This window comes from Drosophila grimshawi, unplaced genomic scaffold (genome assembly GCF_018153295.1).
Source record: "Drosophila grimshawi isolate 15287-2541.00 unplaced genomic scaffold, ASM1815329v1 contig_848, whole genome shotgun sequence".
Lineage (NCBI taxonomy): Eukaryota > Metazoa > Arthropoda > Insecta > Diptera > Drosophilidae > Drosophila > Drosophila grimshawi.
In genome coordinates this window covers 17486692-17505479 of record NW_025063692.1, presented here as the reverse complement: position 1 = coordinate 17505479, position 18788 = coordinate 17486692, and the positions used below count along the sequence as shown (strand labels likewise).

Genomic DNA, 18788 nt, shown 5'->3' with positions numbered 1-18788 from the left:
GTGGTTGTGGAGGGGGGGTTGTCAAGCAACTTGGATAATTGAATTAGGACTTTCGTCGTCCATTGCATACTTTTTGGAGCTCTTCTCTTGTGTGCTGTTGTTGTCGTTCTGCTTGTTCTTGTTAGGCATTCACTTGAATTCCTTGGGCCAAAGTGTTCATTGCCCTTGGCCACTTCGAGTTGCCTCTCGTTGTCCACTTGCAGCTAATTAAAGCTAATCGTGTTGTCGAGTTGAGTCCCAATGTAAGTGCCATACACTGCTAGAAAATTCCTTGCCTGCCCATGCTGTGCAAAACTCTGGTGTCTCAGCTTTTGTATTTCATTATCTGAATGCGGATTGGCAAAAAGGTTTTGATTTTTTTCGATTTCATGTTATTTTCGAAATACTTATGCGAAATGGGAAAGTGGGAGTCAAATAATTCGCCACTTCAACTGGTTTTATTTCAGTGTAGTGGCGTTTTCTCTGAACATTCTCGAAGGTTCGGCTAACAAGCAGACATCGGTGGTGGGCCATGAAGTGGTGGTAGGAGGCCGTTTTATTTTTTTTGCATTGTGCAAACATGGTCGATTTGTTGAAAACAAACCCCCCCCATACCCCAACCACCTCCTTATATAACGGCGGCGAGCCCAAGAGGCGAAACCAAAACCGAAGCACAAAACCGAAGCCCGACACCCGAGCATGTTGGCATTGCGTTGGCAACAACATTTTGCGGCGAATTCGCTAAAGCTTTGCAGTATTTGCAAGTACTGCGGGTGGGTTGCGTAGGTAGTTGGTTGGGGAGAGAGGGGGCGTGTGTAGGTGGTCTAAGTCAAGTCGGGGCCACTTCCGTTATTTGCACGCGCCTTCAGCTCAGTTGAGGACGCAACGCGTGGCATCGTTCTAGCTTTGGTATTGGCAACTACTGGTGGCAAAGTCAGCAAGTTGGTACCATTTACTAGTACGTTGTGCTTAACACTTTCCGCTTGCAAGTCGCATCCGCAGCCGCAGCAGCAGCAGCAGCAACAGCAGCCGCAGCTCAGTCCCTAGCTGCTGCTCTTGTTGCTGCTCTTGCTGCTCCTGCTGCCGCATGTTGCAAAGTTGTGCGTCTTGCTGATGTATGCTCATATAACTTTGCCACTAACGAGACTCATGAGCTGCATAATAATGAGACAGCTGCTTGGCGGATCGCAGACTTAGTCCGCAAATAGGCGCCAACGGTTGCTGTAATCACTGAGCTTCCCTAGCGACCTAAAAATAGCCTCCCCCCCTGTCTCTCTCTCTCTTTCTCTCTCACTTTCTTTATCGTAATCTCAATTCCACAAAGTTGTTGCCTATAGAACATTTATCGATACATATCTGTAATATATATATATATATATATATGTATATATATATGTACATTCAGGGCCATCAATCAGGCAGGCTGCGCAAATGGAGCCACCGGATGGATAGCTTCGTGGCCCGCCAATGAATTCAATACGATTAATTTAGCAACTGATTTGCCGTTGACGAATAACAATGCAACATAATGTGGCACAATTATTCATTTCATCGGCAAAAAGTTCCCAGACTGTGGCTCCAAAGCCACTTGATTGCTCTCCTGCATGCGAATGAGATTGGTAATACTCCAATCCCCAATCCCCAACCCACTTCCCACTCCCCTTCCCTCTTCCCCCTTGCCCAACACCCAACCTCCGACCCCCAGGGCAGTCAACCACTGATGAGTTTGATTATGCGGCTTCCCTAGTGCTTGTGGCACGCCCAGATGGTTTCGTATCCATCTAGCCATCTTGTTATCCATCAGATACATTGACAAGCGCTATTTGCGGTTCGAGTTCGTCTCTTAGAACTTTGATTAAAAACTTTGTTGCAACTGTAAATTGAAGGCGTTTATCATTAACGGACTGGAGTCGTGGAGTTGAAGACGCCTCTACCTTCAATGTAATTTAAACTCCGCAACAAAATCTGAATATCCTCTGCAAGGGTATACAAATTACAGCAAAAGATATGCAATTAAAAATTCAAACTTTCATCAATCTGCTTTTTCCTTTCCACTATAATTGTCCGTAAGAAATAAAAGTTTTTTCTTACAAATTGACTTGAGGTTGGTCAACGCCAAACCAACTAAAGCCCCCTTTGTAAGAAGACTTCTTGCCAGTTGTCATCACCTGTTGTCTTCTGCATTCATTAAACTTGTAACTTTTAGCTTTCAGCACAGCTAACTAGCTGTCATACAAATATATCTAATTGCTGCAGATTATTATTTGTGTATTTGTATGTATGTTATCTGTGCAGAACTTCGCGGAAATGATGTTAACAAGTTGACGTCTTCTGCTTTGGCCAACAATTCGTTTGTGTCCATTTTCTTGGCCGGTTGTCTTTTCAATTACTGAAAAAAAAACTTTGCCAGGAAACTTACTTACAGCACCAGACTACACTACCTAAACCCACGACTCCCCACCCCTCTAAATAGCGCATAAAACTGACTTCTGTGCCCCCTTGGCCCATTGCGTTACAAGTGCAAATTAGTCGAGAGTGCCAACAAATTTAACGAGCAAATTTACACTCGAGCAGCGGCCACCAACGGAATTCACTTTGAAAGCCGACTTGCAAAAGGCGCGAGCAGCGGTCAGCGGTACGGCATGGTCCGGTTCTTCGTCTAGCAGCATTTCCCTCTGAACCCACCCACCTCCTTTTGGTCGTCATCTTTGTTGCTGTTCTTCCTGCTGTTCCACAAGCCGTTTGCCAGATCAAAATGGGACTTTAGGAGCGCCAGCCAGTTGTAAATTTTGTGTTTGTGCTTCCGGGCTCCGAGCCAGTGGCAGTTACTCTCTGTATATGTGCATGAATGTGCGTCTATCTGTGTGTGTGTGTGTGTGTGTGTTTAGTGTTTGTGTGCCTGTTTTAATTTGGAGAACACAGCAAAGCAATTGCCCAAAAAAAAAAAAAACCAGTGAATGCTGGAACCTTCTTGCCTCGACTGCGACTCCTTGTACCTTATTACGGAATTGTGTCTGCTGCTGGTGCTTCAGCGTTTGAGGCATTGGGGACGTTGGGAACTTTACAGTGAGGCCTGCTGTGTGCGTATCACTGCAAACAGTTTGTCTCACTATACCACGCCCCCAATCAGACTGTGGCACGCCCACAGTCCACAGCCCGCGCCGCTTAGCATCGCAGCATCTTTTGCGAGCATTTTCTTTAAATGGCGCTTGGCCTCGACCGTGCTTTGTAGCTTTTCTTGCCGGATTCTTGTACGAGTATGCCTAGGCGGAACCGTGTGTGTTTGTCGTGCTCAAATTGAATCAAGAATTGGTTTCAGGCAAGTCGACCGGTCACCGGGCTTAGAGATGGGCACGTGTCTATGGTTCCTGACTGAACAACTCAATTGGCACGAGTCCAACCCATTACTTATGTATATAAATGTTTTTTTCTTCTTTTTTTGGCCCCTAATTAAATTGTTTCTATTTAATTCAAATATTACTTAAGGAAAAGAAAATTATTCATTGTGTTGTATAGATTGTCGTGTTAAAAAATCGCTAAGCATCCATCACTAATTGGGACTGCAGCGCCTTGTGGGGCCATCTTTGACTTTTGACCCATGCCAGTGTGTAGGTGGGTCGTCAGCGTCAGCTTAGGAGGAGAATGAGAATGGGAAAGTGGCTCTCAGTCTGGGCCTGTGTGCGAGTCGGAGTGTGGGTGGCGGTGGCGTCGTGGATCTGGGACCGTGTCTGGGGTGCTATTTCTGTTGCCGGCCAGCTGTGAACCCATGTCAACTTTAATTGAATTTGATAGAACAAATATTTAGCAGCATTGCGCACCATTTACACGCAGCACACTTAGGAGACAGCACCAAATCCCCTTACATCTCCACCTTAACACGCCCCATACCCCACACCCACCACCCACGATACCACCTATCCTACTCTACCCATGCTCGCAAACTCCGCTGGCCAAGAGGAAAAACATCAAAAGATGGGAGCCACCTCTTATTAGAATCATAGCATTGAACTGCTATGTCATAATTAAAGTAAATATATATGTATTTTTAGCTTTGAGCGAAGTTCTCCTTATTCCATATTCCATTTGGAATATTTTTCGCTCTATTGAATTAATTTCCCGTCATATTTGTCTTCTGTTTTTTTTTTTTTTTTTGTTGGCATGGAAATTGGCTTTAGTTCTTTAAAGTTCTTAATATTTTCATATGTTGTATGCAGAAGCATTGTATTGTAATTATAACACTTAAATATACATTCTAGTATAATTAGATTTAGATCAACTGTAATAAACATATTTATTCATATAATGCTGTGTAGACTAGCCAGATTTATGCTTGATTCAAATTTCAATTTCAAACTTGGTCCTATATTCATGTAGTATAACCATTTCATGTTAACGTTTTCCACTTGAAAAGCACAATATAAAGGACATAACAAGGATATGAATATAAACATGTTTGAATATACAAATATCATCTGGTGGCAAGTAGAGGTTTATTGCATTACCTCCCGCTCTCTACTTAAAATACCAATGATATATGCGAACCCGAACTATGTTGAAATAATCAGTGTCTGCAATTGCAGGCGAAGACAAAGGCGAGGACGACGGCATGTGGAAATGGCATGCATATGAGTAAATCAAAAGTGTTGTCTTTCTTCTACTACTGTTGTTTGGTTCTTGCTCGTTCTTGCTCCTCTGGTTTTCCATGCCGTTTGCTTTCGCTATTAAATTGCCAGCCACATTGCGCTCACTGGCAAGTATTTATTAAGTCATAAGCTTTAGGCAGCTCTAACAACAGCAACAGCAGCACATTCTTGTACTCGACTCAAACTCACATTCACATTCACATTCACATTCACATTACACAAACGCAGTGAAATGAACGTAACTATGCGGCCTGTGGATCCACATGAAGCGTTTATCCTGCACAGACGACAGTGGGTCGTGCAGCGTATTTTGGTTATCAAATTACAGCAGTGAATATGGAATTGCGTTGGTTTAGAGTGAAAAATGAATGCTTAGTGATTTGATAGGTCTGCGGATGAAACGGATAAAGCGAATTTCGAATGTTTGAATGGTAGAGCCGGGATCGGAATCGTTAACCAAAATTAACCATTTGAAATACAGAAATAGGAGCGGAAGCGGAAGCGATATCGGAAATTCGATTTGGTTGTGGCTTGCCGAGGCTTAAGCATCCATTTTTACCACATACAATTGGTGTTGGTAGCACTGTGCACGAGATGCACTTTACACCTGCGCCAATAAAATGGGCAAGGGGAAAAGTTGCCACAGCCACAGCAACATGCACAACTGTGGCAAAAGAAAAGCACACATACTACAAAGTCAGTGTATCTCAACATACATACATATATGTATGTGTATGTCTTTAGGCATGTGTTTCTATGTATAAGTGTGCCCATTAAACCTTTATGGTGTTAACAATGAACACTGAACTTATGGCCGCAACGACTCTGTCTGTGTAAGAAAACACGCACATTTGCAATTACATATGCATATACAGATACATATACATCTGTGTGAATCTGTTGCGATGGCTGAATGCAAACTTTGGGAATATTTACGTTTTGCTTATAGTTCCATCTCGCTATGCATTTAAGGAGTATTTTCAAGCATGGCATTATGTGGCGCCAACTATGGTAAATTCAACGGCAACGGCAACGGCAACGGCAGCTGTGTGGCAAGAGCCCGACCGCAGCGACGAAACCATTTTTGCCACGTATCCCCGCATGACTTGGATGCCATTTAATTTGCATTCTCTAACCAAGCCAGAATTTCTGCTATAATTGCTACACATGTTGCACATACACACACAAACAAACACATACACACAAAGAGGCACATATGTGTCCAATATATACAACTCCTTGTTATCCACTCATTTACAGTAATTATTATTATTTTTTGGATTTCGATCAAGACTCAAATTATTGCTCTCAAAACTTTAAGTAAGCCAGAAGACAGAAAACTATTTCAGAAGAGGAAAGTGCAAGTGGCGAGTTTTAAAGCAAGAACACTCGGGAAAAAGTCGAAATGGGCACCAAGAGCAACTTACCTTATTATTCAGAAAGTATATTTTCAAAACGGAAGATTGTGTCTTTATAAAAACAATTTTTCCAAAATTTAAAAAAATTTGTCTTATTTAAAGTGTTTACTTTTTTTTAGAAAGGCTTCAAGCCTTTCTAATTTGAAAAATTTGTTGTTTTGTGTATTTAAAAATGATTCATTTTAGGGGGATTTTCCAAAATTCAAATCGATATATACATATATATATATATATATATATATGTATATATATGTATATATTATATATTTATAGTAATTTATAGGCCACTTCCAAAATATCATCAACGAGAAGAAAACATTTAAAACCCAGTAAGAATGCTCATTTCGAGAGATGTCGACTCTTGGATACCCTAAACTAAAGTCTTAAATAAATAATAATAATTTATGTATGTGTTTACATGTTAGTATGTATTTACAAAAAAGGATTGTACTTGCTCCTGTGCAATTTGGTAAATATGTTTATAAGATCTTCTGCCCTGTTTCTTTTTCGATAATCAATATTTTGTCGAGGTATATGTCTGGCCAATGAGAAAGACTTGCTTTTTTGCTATTGCTAATAGATATTTATTGAAATTGGAGAAACCGATGAAGCTATCCATTAAATAAAATGCATTAGACCTGCGTATGATACTACTCCAACTTTGAACTCTTATCTAAATCAACTCGACTTTTGATGCTGTTCACTTTATGGTTTCCAGATGTTTCCTTCTGTCTGTTACATACTTTTGAACTTGTACTCTTTTAAGGTACTTTCAATTCGTTCAAGGTATAAAATGGATGTCCGTTTCTGATATGTCTGCAGTAGCATTTGGTATAGCTTGAAAACATTAACCTAAAATTGCCCGATCAATGGCTGTGTATACCACAGCTGCGCCTTGAGCACAGGGTATGCAAGACAAAAGCTCAGCATTCGCTAATTTAATTATGTGGCCAAATTGCAGCGTCAGTTATTGTTTTGTTGTTGTTGCTTTGACTGCATAAATCATTTGATGAGATTAGAGGGCCGACAGGGGCAGGAGAGCGGCATGAAAATCGCGATTCCAAGCCATTGACTCAAATTTGTCGACTGCCTTCAGCTCGCGCAAAGCCCTTAACCCCAACACCCAGCCACCCAACCACCCAACCGCACCCAAAGTCTCAATGCCCCCAACTTCACAGCTACATAAATGACTAAGCTGAGCTGCGTTGTGGACATTAAATGATAGACAGTGCGCGAAGACAGGAAAGGGATGCGAACAATGGCAGTGGCAATGGCATGGAGGCGGGCGTCTAGACTGCCTGCCAAGCTAATAAACTTCCAAATTTCCGACAGCAGCTTAAGCGGCATTAATGACGCGTTGGCGTCCAAATGATTTATTAACAGTCAGCAGATTCCCTTGATGAAGCCGTATTATGCCCTACATGAGCAATCTTGTCAAACGACATTAAGATTGCATCCAAGATTGGGCATATCCAAGGCCAAAAAACCGTAACTGGTATATGCCTTATTATGTCAGCAACCTGGGCTGTGTACTACCCAGCTTTGATGAGACTGTACCAAAGTATTATCACAGCTATGTAATTGCACAAAATTCTTTGCTCGAATATGTTGGTAATTGTTCGTATGTCAAATAGATGATATATAGTTCGATATAGTTCGAAAATGGTCGCTTGCGACTGCAGGAAATTTAAGGATACCTTCAAAATTGTATCAAGTCTTTAAATTGAGTAACTAGTTAGCATAGAAGCAAAAAGACGGACAGATAAACGAAATTGGCCATATCGACTCGGCTAGTGATGCTGATCAAGAATATATACAATATATATACATACTTTATGGGGTCAGAGGCGTCTCATTTATACCAAAATGAAAATACTTTCTTTAAGGGTATACGCAAAAATGCCTAGCAAAAGCAATTGTGATAAATTTGGGATTTTGATTTGATTGCATATCAAAAAACTTCAATCTACACACCCCAAAATATTAAGAAGTAGGTAAAGAAAAAGTTTTTGAAAGTGTGTCAAAACCATTCATTTGCCATTTACTTTGATTGCAAGTATTTACCTATTAGATTTGAGCTGTGATATAAATATAGACTTTAGAGATGTATTAAGTTGTGTAAAGCCACATTTCCCCCCTAATACCACCAGTCGCAACCTACGGCAATTCCTTTCAGGCACAACTGACACAGCTGCCCAAATGCTAAAGGCAAATTTCAAAACTGTTCAAAGTAAGTTGCATTTTGAATTTGGAGATTTGAGAGTGGTGTTGTAGCTGCTGTTGGTGCTGCAAAGTTTTTGGCCAAATGCAGCGCAAAATCGCTTAAGTAAACTTCCAAGTTGCCAGTCTGCTGGCAGATGGCAACCAACATCCAGCAACCAACAGGCAGCAACTTGGCGACTTGTTTTCGTCCCCCATCAGTTGACCGGTATAAAAAGTCTCTATCCCACTGCCGAATGCTGTCCCCATTCCATTCGTAATTAAGTTGCACAAAAGTTGGCAACATGATTTGCAAGTTGCAGCACGCAGTATATTCGACCATTGCATTTCCCTCAGCATTTCCTGGCGCAACAAAACTCATTTTCCCAGCCCATACACACGCCAATCAAAGTGTGAGTCATTTGCATTGTGGACATCATTTGGGAAATGCGTACGGCATCTATACTAGTGCCGCTTAAAATAATTAATCCTAATTGACTCAATGGCCATGTTACCAGTGGTAATCGTTAGTTGCAATCCCAACGTGATTATCCCCTTTATCCCTAGGCTCAGACATTGCCATTTCATTTAATTACGTAATATGACGATTCATTGGCTTAACATCGCTTTCTACTCGGCAATTCATCAACATATTGGTCATTTCAATTTGCCATGTCCATCATGACGTTCTCATCATTTTTAATATAAATTATTTATTATATTTAAACATTATTGGGAGATACACTGACCCTAAGTCTTTAAAAAGAAAGATATCAGAAAAATAATCTCGATCTGCTTATGTTAAGTGAGAGCCAAGATTCAAAATTTAATGTCTCTATATCTTATACCGCTATTGACGCTAATGATAAGCCTAAAGGGGTTGGAGATGTTTTCTTCGGCAAGTTATATACACTTAAAAGCCAGAGACTTCTTATTGACATATAATATGTATATGTGTCACGTAGTTGAGCTCACTCGACTTCAGAAATTTTACTTCTCATTTTTCTACATTTTTGAAAACTTTACCTTTGACTTAGGATGTAAAACTCAGGCTTTGGGAAGGCACAACTTACCGTTTTAGAAATATATCTATACCCAAGCTACCATTTTAGAAATATACTTTCCGAATAATATCGAGATTATCTAAATTAAATTTTGTTCTAAGTGCACTTTTGCACAACTTCATGATACATGTGCTTGTGTATTGAGTATCGATTATCTTAATTACCTTCCGCAATGCGTTGCATACATAACAAATTCGTAATATCAACTGCAACAGCATCAGTCGAATGTGTCATGTGTCAGATAAACGAGCAAACTGACAAATTGACAAACTTTCAGTTCCGACCACAGAGCGGGAAAGGTAAATCTACAGAGACAGAAAGAGAGAGATAGATAGATAGATAGAGAGATAGAGAGAGAGAGAGAGAGAGAGAGAGAGAGAGAGAGAGAGAGAGAGTGATACCGGTGCCAGTGAGTGGGTGAGCGAGTGTGGCACACACTTACCAATTAGGCACTGTCAAATTGTTAGTCGACTGAAAAGTGGAGCAGTGTCCTCTGTGGGGCCAAGGCTATTTTTCAATTGCAGTCCCAACTCAATCTTTTTCCCTTTTGCTATTTGGCCTTCTCTGAACACTCTTTGTCATTTTTGTTTATTGGCCCGTGCTGCCAGCAGCCAATTAGTTATGGCAGGCGTGGCATCCTTTGACTCTGTGCTACAAAAGTTAATTTTCCAATCACATCACCTTTGCCATACAACGCAAAAGCAAAGCCATTCACTACAAATTTAAATTTTTGTCTATTACCTTTTTTTTATTACATATATATTCTTTCATTTTTGTTGAATTACAAAAATGCTCGACGAAACAGCAACGTCGAGCGTGGAGAACAGCGGACTGCGAGGAACCTTCAATTTTGTGAATGCCAAACGGTAAGAGCTTGAGCTTCTGTATACCATGTGGGATGGATGCCATATGATTTGGCATGAGGCTTATTTCTGAGATAAGAGAGACTTCGCTTGTATAACATTGTTTATCACATATATGCAAATAGCAATGCTGAGCTGCTGGCGAATGGCTTTAGGGCACCATTGGCTGTGCGTACTGGCACCTCCATTGTGGGTATTATATTCGATGATGGCGTTATACTGGGCGCCGATACACGTGCCACCGAGGGACCGATTGTCTCCGACAAGAACTGCTCGAAGATACATCGCCTGCAGGAGCACATCTTGTAGGTACACTCGCCCAGTAATTTCGAATACAAGCCTTAAGTCAGTTAATAATTTAAGCCACAACCGACAGCTGCTGTGGCGCCGGCACTGCCGCTGATACCGAGCAAATGACACTGGTGACCTCCGCGGAACTGGATCTGCAGGAGCTGAATACAAATCGCCAGGTGCCGGTGATCTGTGCCAGCATGCTGCTGCGCCGTACGCTCTTCCGCTACCAGGGACACATTAGCGCCGCCTTGGTGATGGGTGGCGTGGACAAATATGGGCCGCACATCAATTGCATCCATCCGTGCGGCTCGATTGATAAGATACCGTATGCGGCCATGGGCTCGGGCACACTGGCCGCCATGTCTGTGCTGGAGCACGGCTGGCAGCCGACACTCGATCTAGAGCAGGGTAAGCAGCTGGTGCGCGAGGCCATCACAGCTGGCGTCCTCAATGATCTTGGCTCCGGCTCCAACATTGATCTGTGCGTGATTACGCGCAACGGGGCCGATCATCTGCGCACCGAGACCGTTGCCAGTGAACGGGGCGAGCGGCTGGCCAAATATGCCATCCTGCCCAATACAACCCTGGTGAAGAGCATTTCCGTGCAGGACATTCACATCGTCGAGGAGCGCATATATCGCCCTTCCATCTCCTCGTTCCATACTACATCCCAGCAGTCTCGCTTGGACTCGTCAATGGACTCAGATGAACATTCGCCGGATACTTAATAATTTCGATCTATAGACAGTATTAGATATCTCTCATTCCATTTAACAATTCAAAAGTTGGCACATATTCTTAATTATTTCAAAGTTGTTTCAGATTTTTCCAAATTATAGCTGTGCTCTTCCTAAACTATATCCTAGATTTGACACAGAGAATTTAGTCTTAGTTATACTCTGTATTTAATTAAGGCAGCCAGTAAATTATCAATACATGCTCGAGCGAGTCTAAACTCATTTTTCAATCTGGTTTGGTTTGAATATCTAGGACGTGTATGCCTTATGAGAGGTAAGGACTTCTGCTCAGTGGGCAATGAATTTGCAAAAAATGTGTGCAACTGTTAGTTCCGTTTTTTTATGGCTTCCTTCCAATTAAATTATGTTCGCACACCAGTCTGGCCATTTATGCTAAGCTTTGAGACTAAGTTTTGACCAATGGATGCTGGACAGGACAGGATAAAAAAAAAGCTGGGGGCATTTGACAAATTTAATTACGTTCATGTCTGCTGCATATCCTTGTCACCTTTACTGCTTGCACCCACTGCAGTCGAGCCGATGCAAAACTTTCAACTGATCCCTCTGAAATTACACAAAAAACTGTTTCAAACTCTGCCCACACTTGCCCCGACTGCCATACACATAAATAGTTAGATGCAGTAGTCGCTTACAAATCGCAAGCGGAGCTCATATTTTTCTAATAACTTTAATTTATAGGATTGTTATTTCCAGATTTTCGTCGCAAAAAATGTATCAATTACTAATTTTTAAATATTACGTACTAGCTTAGTTTTAATTTTAATGAAGACATTCGTGGTAAATGAAAATGCCAAAGATATGATTTGTGTGATTGCCATTTCGAAAAGTTCACATTTTCGAAGAACTACTGTATGTGTGCTGGGCTTCTGGTAGAAGTCAATTTTCCAATATATATAAAACTCACTAAATTGGGACTCAACTTGATTCTAGCTGTACGCATGGGAGCAGGTGACTCGAGTTGTCTCGAATTAATTGAATCGTGGTGTGGTTAAGTCTGGATGCAGAGCTACACGGTTATGCTCTGGCCAACCGTCTGTCCGTCCTTTGGCCCAGCAACTTTTCCTGCCTTGGTGCCTGCCTCTGTTTCTGACTCTGCCTTTTGCCTCTGATAATGTTTTCGCTGCAGGCAAAATGCGTCGAGTGCAATTTAATTCAAATCGTGCGTAGCCAAGGGCACCGGTTACGGTTACGTTGCCGACGACATTCATATCCTCCACAGCACACACCCACACTCACACTCATAGCCACACACACATTCACATTCCACATTCCACATCCACACCCACATCCATATCTTTGCTCATGTCCACAAGCTCGCACCCACACAGGCGACAGGGGTGTGGGCACACATATATTTGAGTAACAGCCAGACCAAGATAAGGTCACAGAGGGGTATCGGGCAGTCGTCCAGGATGAGGTTGTTACTCCCCGAAGGCACTTGGAGCTGCCATTTTACATTCAGTTGTTTATGGACACAAATCCTTAAAGTCATCGCATGCAAACAACGCAACGGCCAGTGACATCCTTCGATCCATGCTCAGCCTCAGCATCAGCATAAGCTACGGCTACTACTACCACTACCACTACTACTACTACGGCTGCATTACTTATGTGCCGCTCGGGAAATGGAATCAAAGAGCATATTGTGAAAAAGGCAAGCCAACAAACAGCGAATCCGACGAAATTTGTCGCTCAAGTCGAGGAAATATGCCGCCGGATATTGACAGGCCGGCAATAAAAACGACAAAAGGCGACAACAGCGACACCAACGGCAGACAAAAGAACACCCAACCGCATTTCTTATTTATATGTGTGCATACACAGATGTACATATCCAATACATATATATATATATATACATATGTGTGTGTGTGTGTGATATGGAATATATGCATAGATGTACGTGTCCTGTTTTTACTCGTAACACGCATATGCGTATTAAACACGACACGACACGATACAACGACTTGACTCTATATACAAAATCTTCTAAATATTATAATTGAAAATCTGTTTCTTTTTTTATTAGCAAAACTTTGAATTCAACAAACTTGCAGTGAATGATAAAAACGATGAAAACGAAGGTCAAAAAAGTGTTTGGATTTGGTATTGTCATAAGGTATTAGTACGCTTGTCAATAATTTAATATCCCACAGGGATGGAAGTAATCGAACAAAACATCTTTAATATGTACCCAAACACACACAACCTGCGACATTTGAAAACTGTGATAAGTTTTCCGAGTTTTCTGTTCATTTCAGTTTACTTTCGAAGCGCCACAAAGTATTTCAGTGCATCTTAGCAACTACATTAGTCAGTTCAGTTGCCGGCTACCAGTTACCAGATACAGTGTGTCAACAATAAACACAACTACTCAGTTAATTGGATTTGCTATGAATTTGGATTCATGTATATGTTTTGCATAGTTTAGTTATTGTCTCTGTCAAAGCTATCCAAATCAATAGCAAACAATTAAATTAAAAAATAAATAATTAATTTTTTAACTTATATTACTCGCACCACTGTGGCACGCATTAAAATTTTGTGCACACCATTTGCCGCAGTCGTATGGATGATTTGGATGAGGCTCATGTTTGTCATGGACCCTGGACGCAGAAACAGAGCACGTGATCTGGCATACGGACAAATGAGGGGATGGACGCATAACTAGGGATGAGCTTGGACATACATACAAATGTGAATACTTCTACGTGTAAGAACGAGATGTGCTTTAACAATTTATGTAAAACAAAATCCTTCTGATTACACACTTAACTAGTTTCCTTTGTACTTATGCTGTGTTAATTCGTTTCTTCTTTGTCGCGCATTCTTAAACGTTTTACTGACCACAGTGGAGAAATAAATTAGCTTTGTAAAAGTAAAAGAGAAGTTTTCAGGTTAAGCCCAATGTGCACTTGAACAGATCTAGTAATCTACGCATACTAATCTATATCCATGAGATATTTATATTTTGTCAGGCATGCACTGCAAGTTTCTGGCTTATTAAATTGGTTGGCTGTGAGAAAGAGTGCAGAACTAATGTGGGAGCTGTATTTGCTTAGTATATGCTTCAGCTATGGCTAGTTGGTCGTCCTCTTTGAAATTGTAGAACTTTAGCAAGTTTATTGTTAAGCACCACGTCCAGTCGGCAGCGGAAGGGTTGCCTCATTTTGTTGCCTATTCTCGAGCCACTTGCTTGTCTTTAGCGAACAAAAAAAGTTGTCACTACGACAATGGAGCACGCGTAACAGCACCAGCAGTAGCAGGAGCAACAGGAGCTGCAATATACTCAGAAAAAAATCTAAAACTTTTATAAATATAAGAAGTAAGAGGCTTGCCCCAATTCGGCAATCCCAAAAAAATGTTTTTTTTTTATTATTCTTTTTTCAGAAATTAATTTGTACAAAACTAGAAAAGACGTTAACAATCGTTTTTTTTTTCTTCAAATTATATTATATGAGTTTATAAACTATGTTGTATTTTTTAAGATATAATTATATATTATATACAAAAAAATTAATTTGTTTACATATGAAAAAATATCCAGAAAATTATACATATTTTCTTTCTAAAATTGGAAAAATATACCCTGAAATTAAGAAAAGAAAAACACTTTCTTAAAAATATAGTTTCTGAATGAGAAAATCTTGGCGCTCAATAACATGACGAATTCTGGAAATTCTCGACGATTTTGTTTTCTGAGTGTAGCAGCAGGACAAGATATCGCCTTGGGCTCCTAGGATGTGCGTCATGTGATGCGAGCCACGTATGATGACGTGCTTCACAGCTTAAACAGCACGCGGCCATACATACGGCTATTGTCTTGATTGTCCTGTTGCGGACTCCAGCACACAGTGCTTAATGATATAATCGAGCGCACGGCGTCAGTTCATTATCGACAACACTTGCGCCTAATTAGCGTCAAGCAATGAATAATTGGCGGTTATCTTGGCTGGTAGTAACGGTAACTGCAGCAGTGCCACACAGTTAGGCAACCACAACCAACAGTGAACCAGGCAACTATTCAACCAGTAAAGCAATCAGCCCGCCACATTGCCAAACGCATCGGCATGATTCCAAATTCAAATCGTGTGCGGTCAGTTTTCAGCTGATGTTGCGGGTCGCTTGCATTGTGGTAGTCACTTTATCAGTGCGGTGGAGTTCAGTGGCCAGTTGCTCTGCATGGTGCTGGTGCTGGTGGGTTCTGCTTGCTTTTTACTCTCAGCAGCAGCAGCAGCAGTAGAGACAAGGACGTACCCAGCTTTTCGAAAGGGAGGCGACGAATTTTGTAAAGGGGCGCCCAATAATAATTTTGTTAGAAATTATAATCTAAACCACTTTTTATCTATGCAAAGTTGAGATCTAGTTGGGACGCCCCTTCCGCCTTACCACCCTCTGCGTACGCCTTGGAGCAAAGATATACCATATGGTAACTAACGTATATTATATAATAATACTTGCTTTTCTACTTCAATAAAATCAGCAGTTCATGCGTTTGTTTGCTGGCTGCTTTTTAGTTCACTAGCCGAGTTAAGCTCTTAAAGTTAAGTCCTCTTATTTTTAATGGAAATATCTATTTTTAAGCTCAATAAGCCATGTGCTAAAAAAAAATCCGACATTGGTTTTATTTAAGGGATTTAACAACACTCAAATGAATTTTATACCATTCCAGAGTTTTACTTGATTAAACAAGATTAAATTTTGTTTTATACTCTCATACCGAAGGTATCCAGAGTATATTGGTCTTGTTCAAAAACCTTAAAGCTAGAGCCTAGATCTTCGAACATATATTAATCTGTACCCGTGTCAAACAAAGTAAAAAATTGACGTCGGAGGATAAGAAATCGATAAAGTCGATAATCGCAAATCTATAAAACCACACATCTTCAACACTTTAAAGGCTACGGTTACCACATTTTTTTAAGTAGTTTGTTGGCGATGTCCTTCACCTGCATATGCCACACCAACCTAGGCCAGCCCAGGTCCCACACCCCTAAAAATCGGAAGTGGCCAGAGTTTTTGGATTAGAACCATACAATTTGGCAGGTATTACTTATGGTATCAGAGTATTTTGCATTCGGTTACGCCCCACTGTAACGTTCTCACTTGATTTTTTCCAATATAAAAAATATATGTATATAATAAAAATATAAATATAAATATGTTAATCTTCAATTGACCATTAAGCAGTCGATTGACTTGTAAAACTTTTCGATGAAACATTGAAGTTTAAATTTATGCAATTAATTAAAATACAAAAGCAAACAAATATATTAATAACGAGTCAATGGTTTGCATCGAAAATAATACAACGAGCCTTAAATTTATTGTCGATTTACATAAAAATTATAATAAATAATAAATTAAGACGCGCATTGAGAATAAGTATACAATAAAATAGCAAGAATTATAACATATCGTGGAAATGTGAGGGTTTTTCAGCTGCCCAAGTGCATTTTTCAAATAGGGCACAGATTTTGATGTTGTAGTCCATAATTAATTCTACAAGCTATTTAGATTGTATATATTCTCAGATGACAGTGCCCGGAATAAGAGCATTTTATACGGTTATCCGATGATGATGATTTCCTTTACATTGCTCGTGTGTTTTGTTCGGAAAATTTGGTAAGTAAATACATTTTTCATCTAAAGATCAATTGATCAATTTCAACAAAAAGTTGAATATTTGCCGTATATATTAAATTGGTTAGTGAATCAAGAATAGCAACCTTTTATGGTGCCATAAGAAGTCTCCTACAATAAGCTGCAGCACAAAATTATAATAATCTCTCTGTTTGAAATCATTCCTAATATGTGTGCTGTTGGCACAGTGACACCACCTTCACCTTCACATCCGCCTCCACCATCTGTCCTGCTGGCCACATGTGCCTGGCACATTGAGTTCGGCATTAGACACGGTTCATTACTTATTGTGATAATCAACGCATACCAAAAGGACGAGACGTATCAAAAGGAATGCAGCAACTGGCTGTCGTATCCTAACTTCAGTTGTGCTCCGGAACATGCTCACATGGCCAATTAGATTATCATAAACAAAAACGAATTAATTTAATATTTAAATAAATAATTGAATAATCATTGAATATTCATTAATAAACATTTTAATTCGGCAATCTCTAAAATTGTACAACACAAAACCAAAAAGTAAATTATTCTTTTTTTTCTTTGATTATCGATATCAAAGTGTATTATTTAGTATTTTTTTTTTTTTTTTTGGAATTTGTTATTGCTTAGAATAATTGCCGCGGTCACACTGATTAGATTAGAAACATTTTGAGCATCGATCAGTGCCACAAATCGTACTCAATGAGTGCCCCGGGGATAAATGATGATATCGAGATTTGTGTGGCGACGACAGAGGATGGCGACAGGCTCATGGACTTTCTCCACGTGCACTATTATCGGGAGGAGCCGCTGACCGCGGGCTGTGAGCCACCGGAGCCGGATGAGGCCGATGAAAAATTTCTGCTCTCCAATTTACCGCATGGTAGCTGTCTGCTGGCACTGCACAAGGGTCGCATCGTGGCTGCCGCTGTCGCCGGTCCCAAGACTGCCGATGAGGCGGCGCATCTCTTCGAAGAGGCCACCCACTTGGCCGGCAGCAAATGGGGTCGCATTCTGGGCATTCTGGCAATCGCCGAGCGCGATGCGAACGTCTTCAAACGCTTCAACATCGATAGAGCACTGCATCTGCATGCTATTGGCGTTGATAACCAGCTGCGTGGTCGTGCTCTGGGCGAGCGTATCATGAACGCCTTGGCCGCTCGGGGCAAAGAGCTGGGCTATCCGCTGCTCACCGTCGACTGCACAAGCGTCTACTCTATTCGCCTGATGAAACGCTTGGGTTACGATCTGGTCAACACCATGCGCTACACGGATTACGTGGATGCGACGGGCAAACAGATCATTTGTCCACCTGCACCACACGAGACCATGGAGACCTATGCGCTGCGCTTGTAGGGTTTGTTAGATCCTTGTTTCATGTATATAGTGCACATATATAGCTAAATGTGATTTGTATTATTTGTCGTATTTTTGTTGTTGCATATTTAATACTTTGTCATACTTATCATTAAGTCAGTTCTTATCATGGGTGCATTCGTCAGTAATTGTTGTCAACGACTCAAACTATTCATATGTATGATGTTTTCTTTCCTAGAATGTATTTCTGCGTTTGTTAAATAAATAACAGTGTTTTTACGATTATGTATTTTGATTGAAGTTGTAAGGTTTGCAACCAGACTTGTAATCGACATCGATCTCGCTGAAAGAAAAGAGTTTTTTTTTTGGTTTGCGCACATATCGAAGGCAATTTAAAAGTTACTCCTTTGTTACTCGTTATTTCAATATTTGCATATAATAAGTATATATTTTACATAATTTTCAACACAGATTTCAGGGCAATTGTAGCGCGTAGTTAATTAGATGACATAAGTATATATGCACACTTCCAGTGCAAATAGATGAGGGCAACAACAGATGTAATCCGAAAAACGAACCACCATAAAGAAAAGGAAGTGGCAAAATGGCAACCGGAAATGACAAACGG

General features: G+C 40.6%; 2 protein-coding genes across 4 annotated transcripts; both read left to right on the top strand.

The window, feature by feature from the left end:
* The first annotated feature begins 10052 nt into the window (after positions 1-10052).
* Positions 10053-11265, top strand: LOC6564481 (proteasome subunit beta type-7). 3 transcript variants are annotated; one of them, XM_001991613.2, is made up of 3 exons: positions 10053-10169; positions 10292-10471; positions 10543-11265. In XM_001991613.2, exons 1-3 carry the CDS (start codon positions 10093-10095, stop codon positions 11186-11188), a joined length of 903 nt encoding a protein of 300 aa, XP_001991649.1. In that variant the 5' UTR covers positions 10053-10092; the 3' UTR covers positions 11189-11265. The 3 variants fall into 3 exon arrangements, with proteins under 3 accessions (XP_001991649.1, XP_032594142.1, XP_032594143.1); XM_032738251.1 differs by having other exon boundaries at positions 10104-10169; positions 10530-11265; XM_032738252.1 differs by having other exon boundaries at positions 10104-10169; positions 10292-10475.
* A 6239-nt stretch (positions 11266-17504) lies between these two features.
* Positions 17505-18439, top strand: LOC6564483 (arylalkylamine N-acetyltransferase-like 2). Its single transcript, XM_001991615.3, has one exon. It carries the CDS (start codon positions 17546-17548, stop codon positions 18197-18199), a length of 654 nt encoding a protein of 217 aa, XP_001991651.1. The 5' UTR covers positions 17505-17545; the 3' UTR covers positions 18200-18439.
* Positions 18440-18788: the final 349 nt, after the last annotated feature.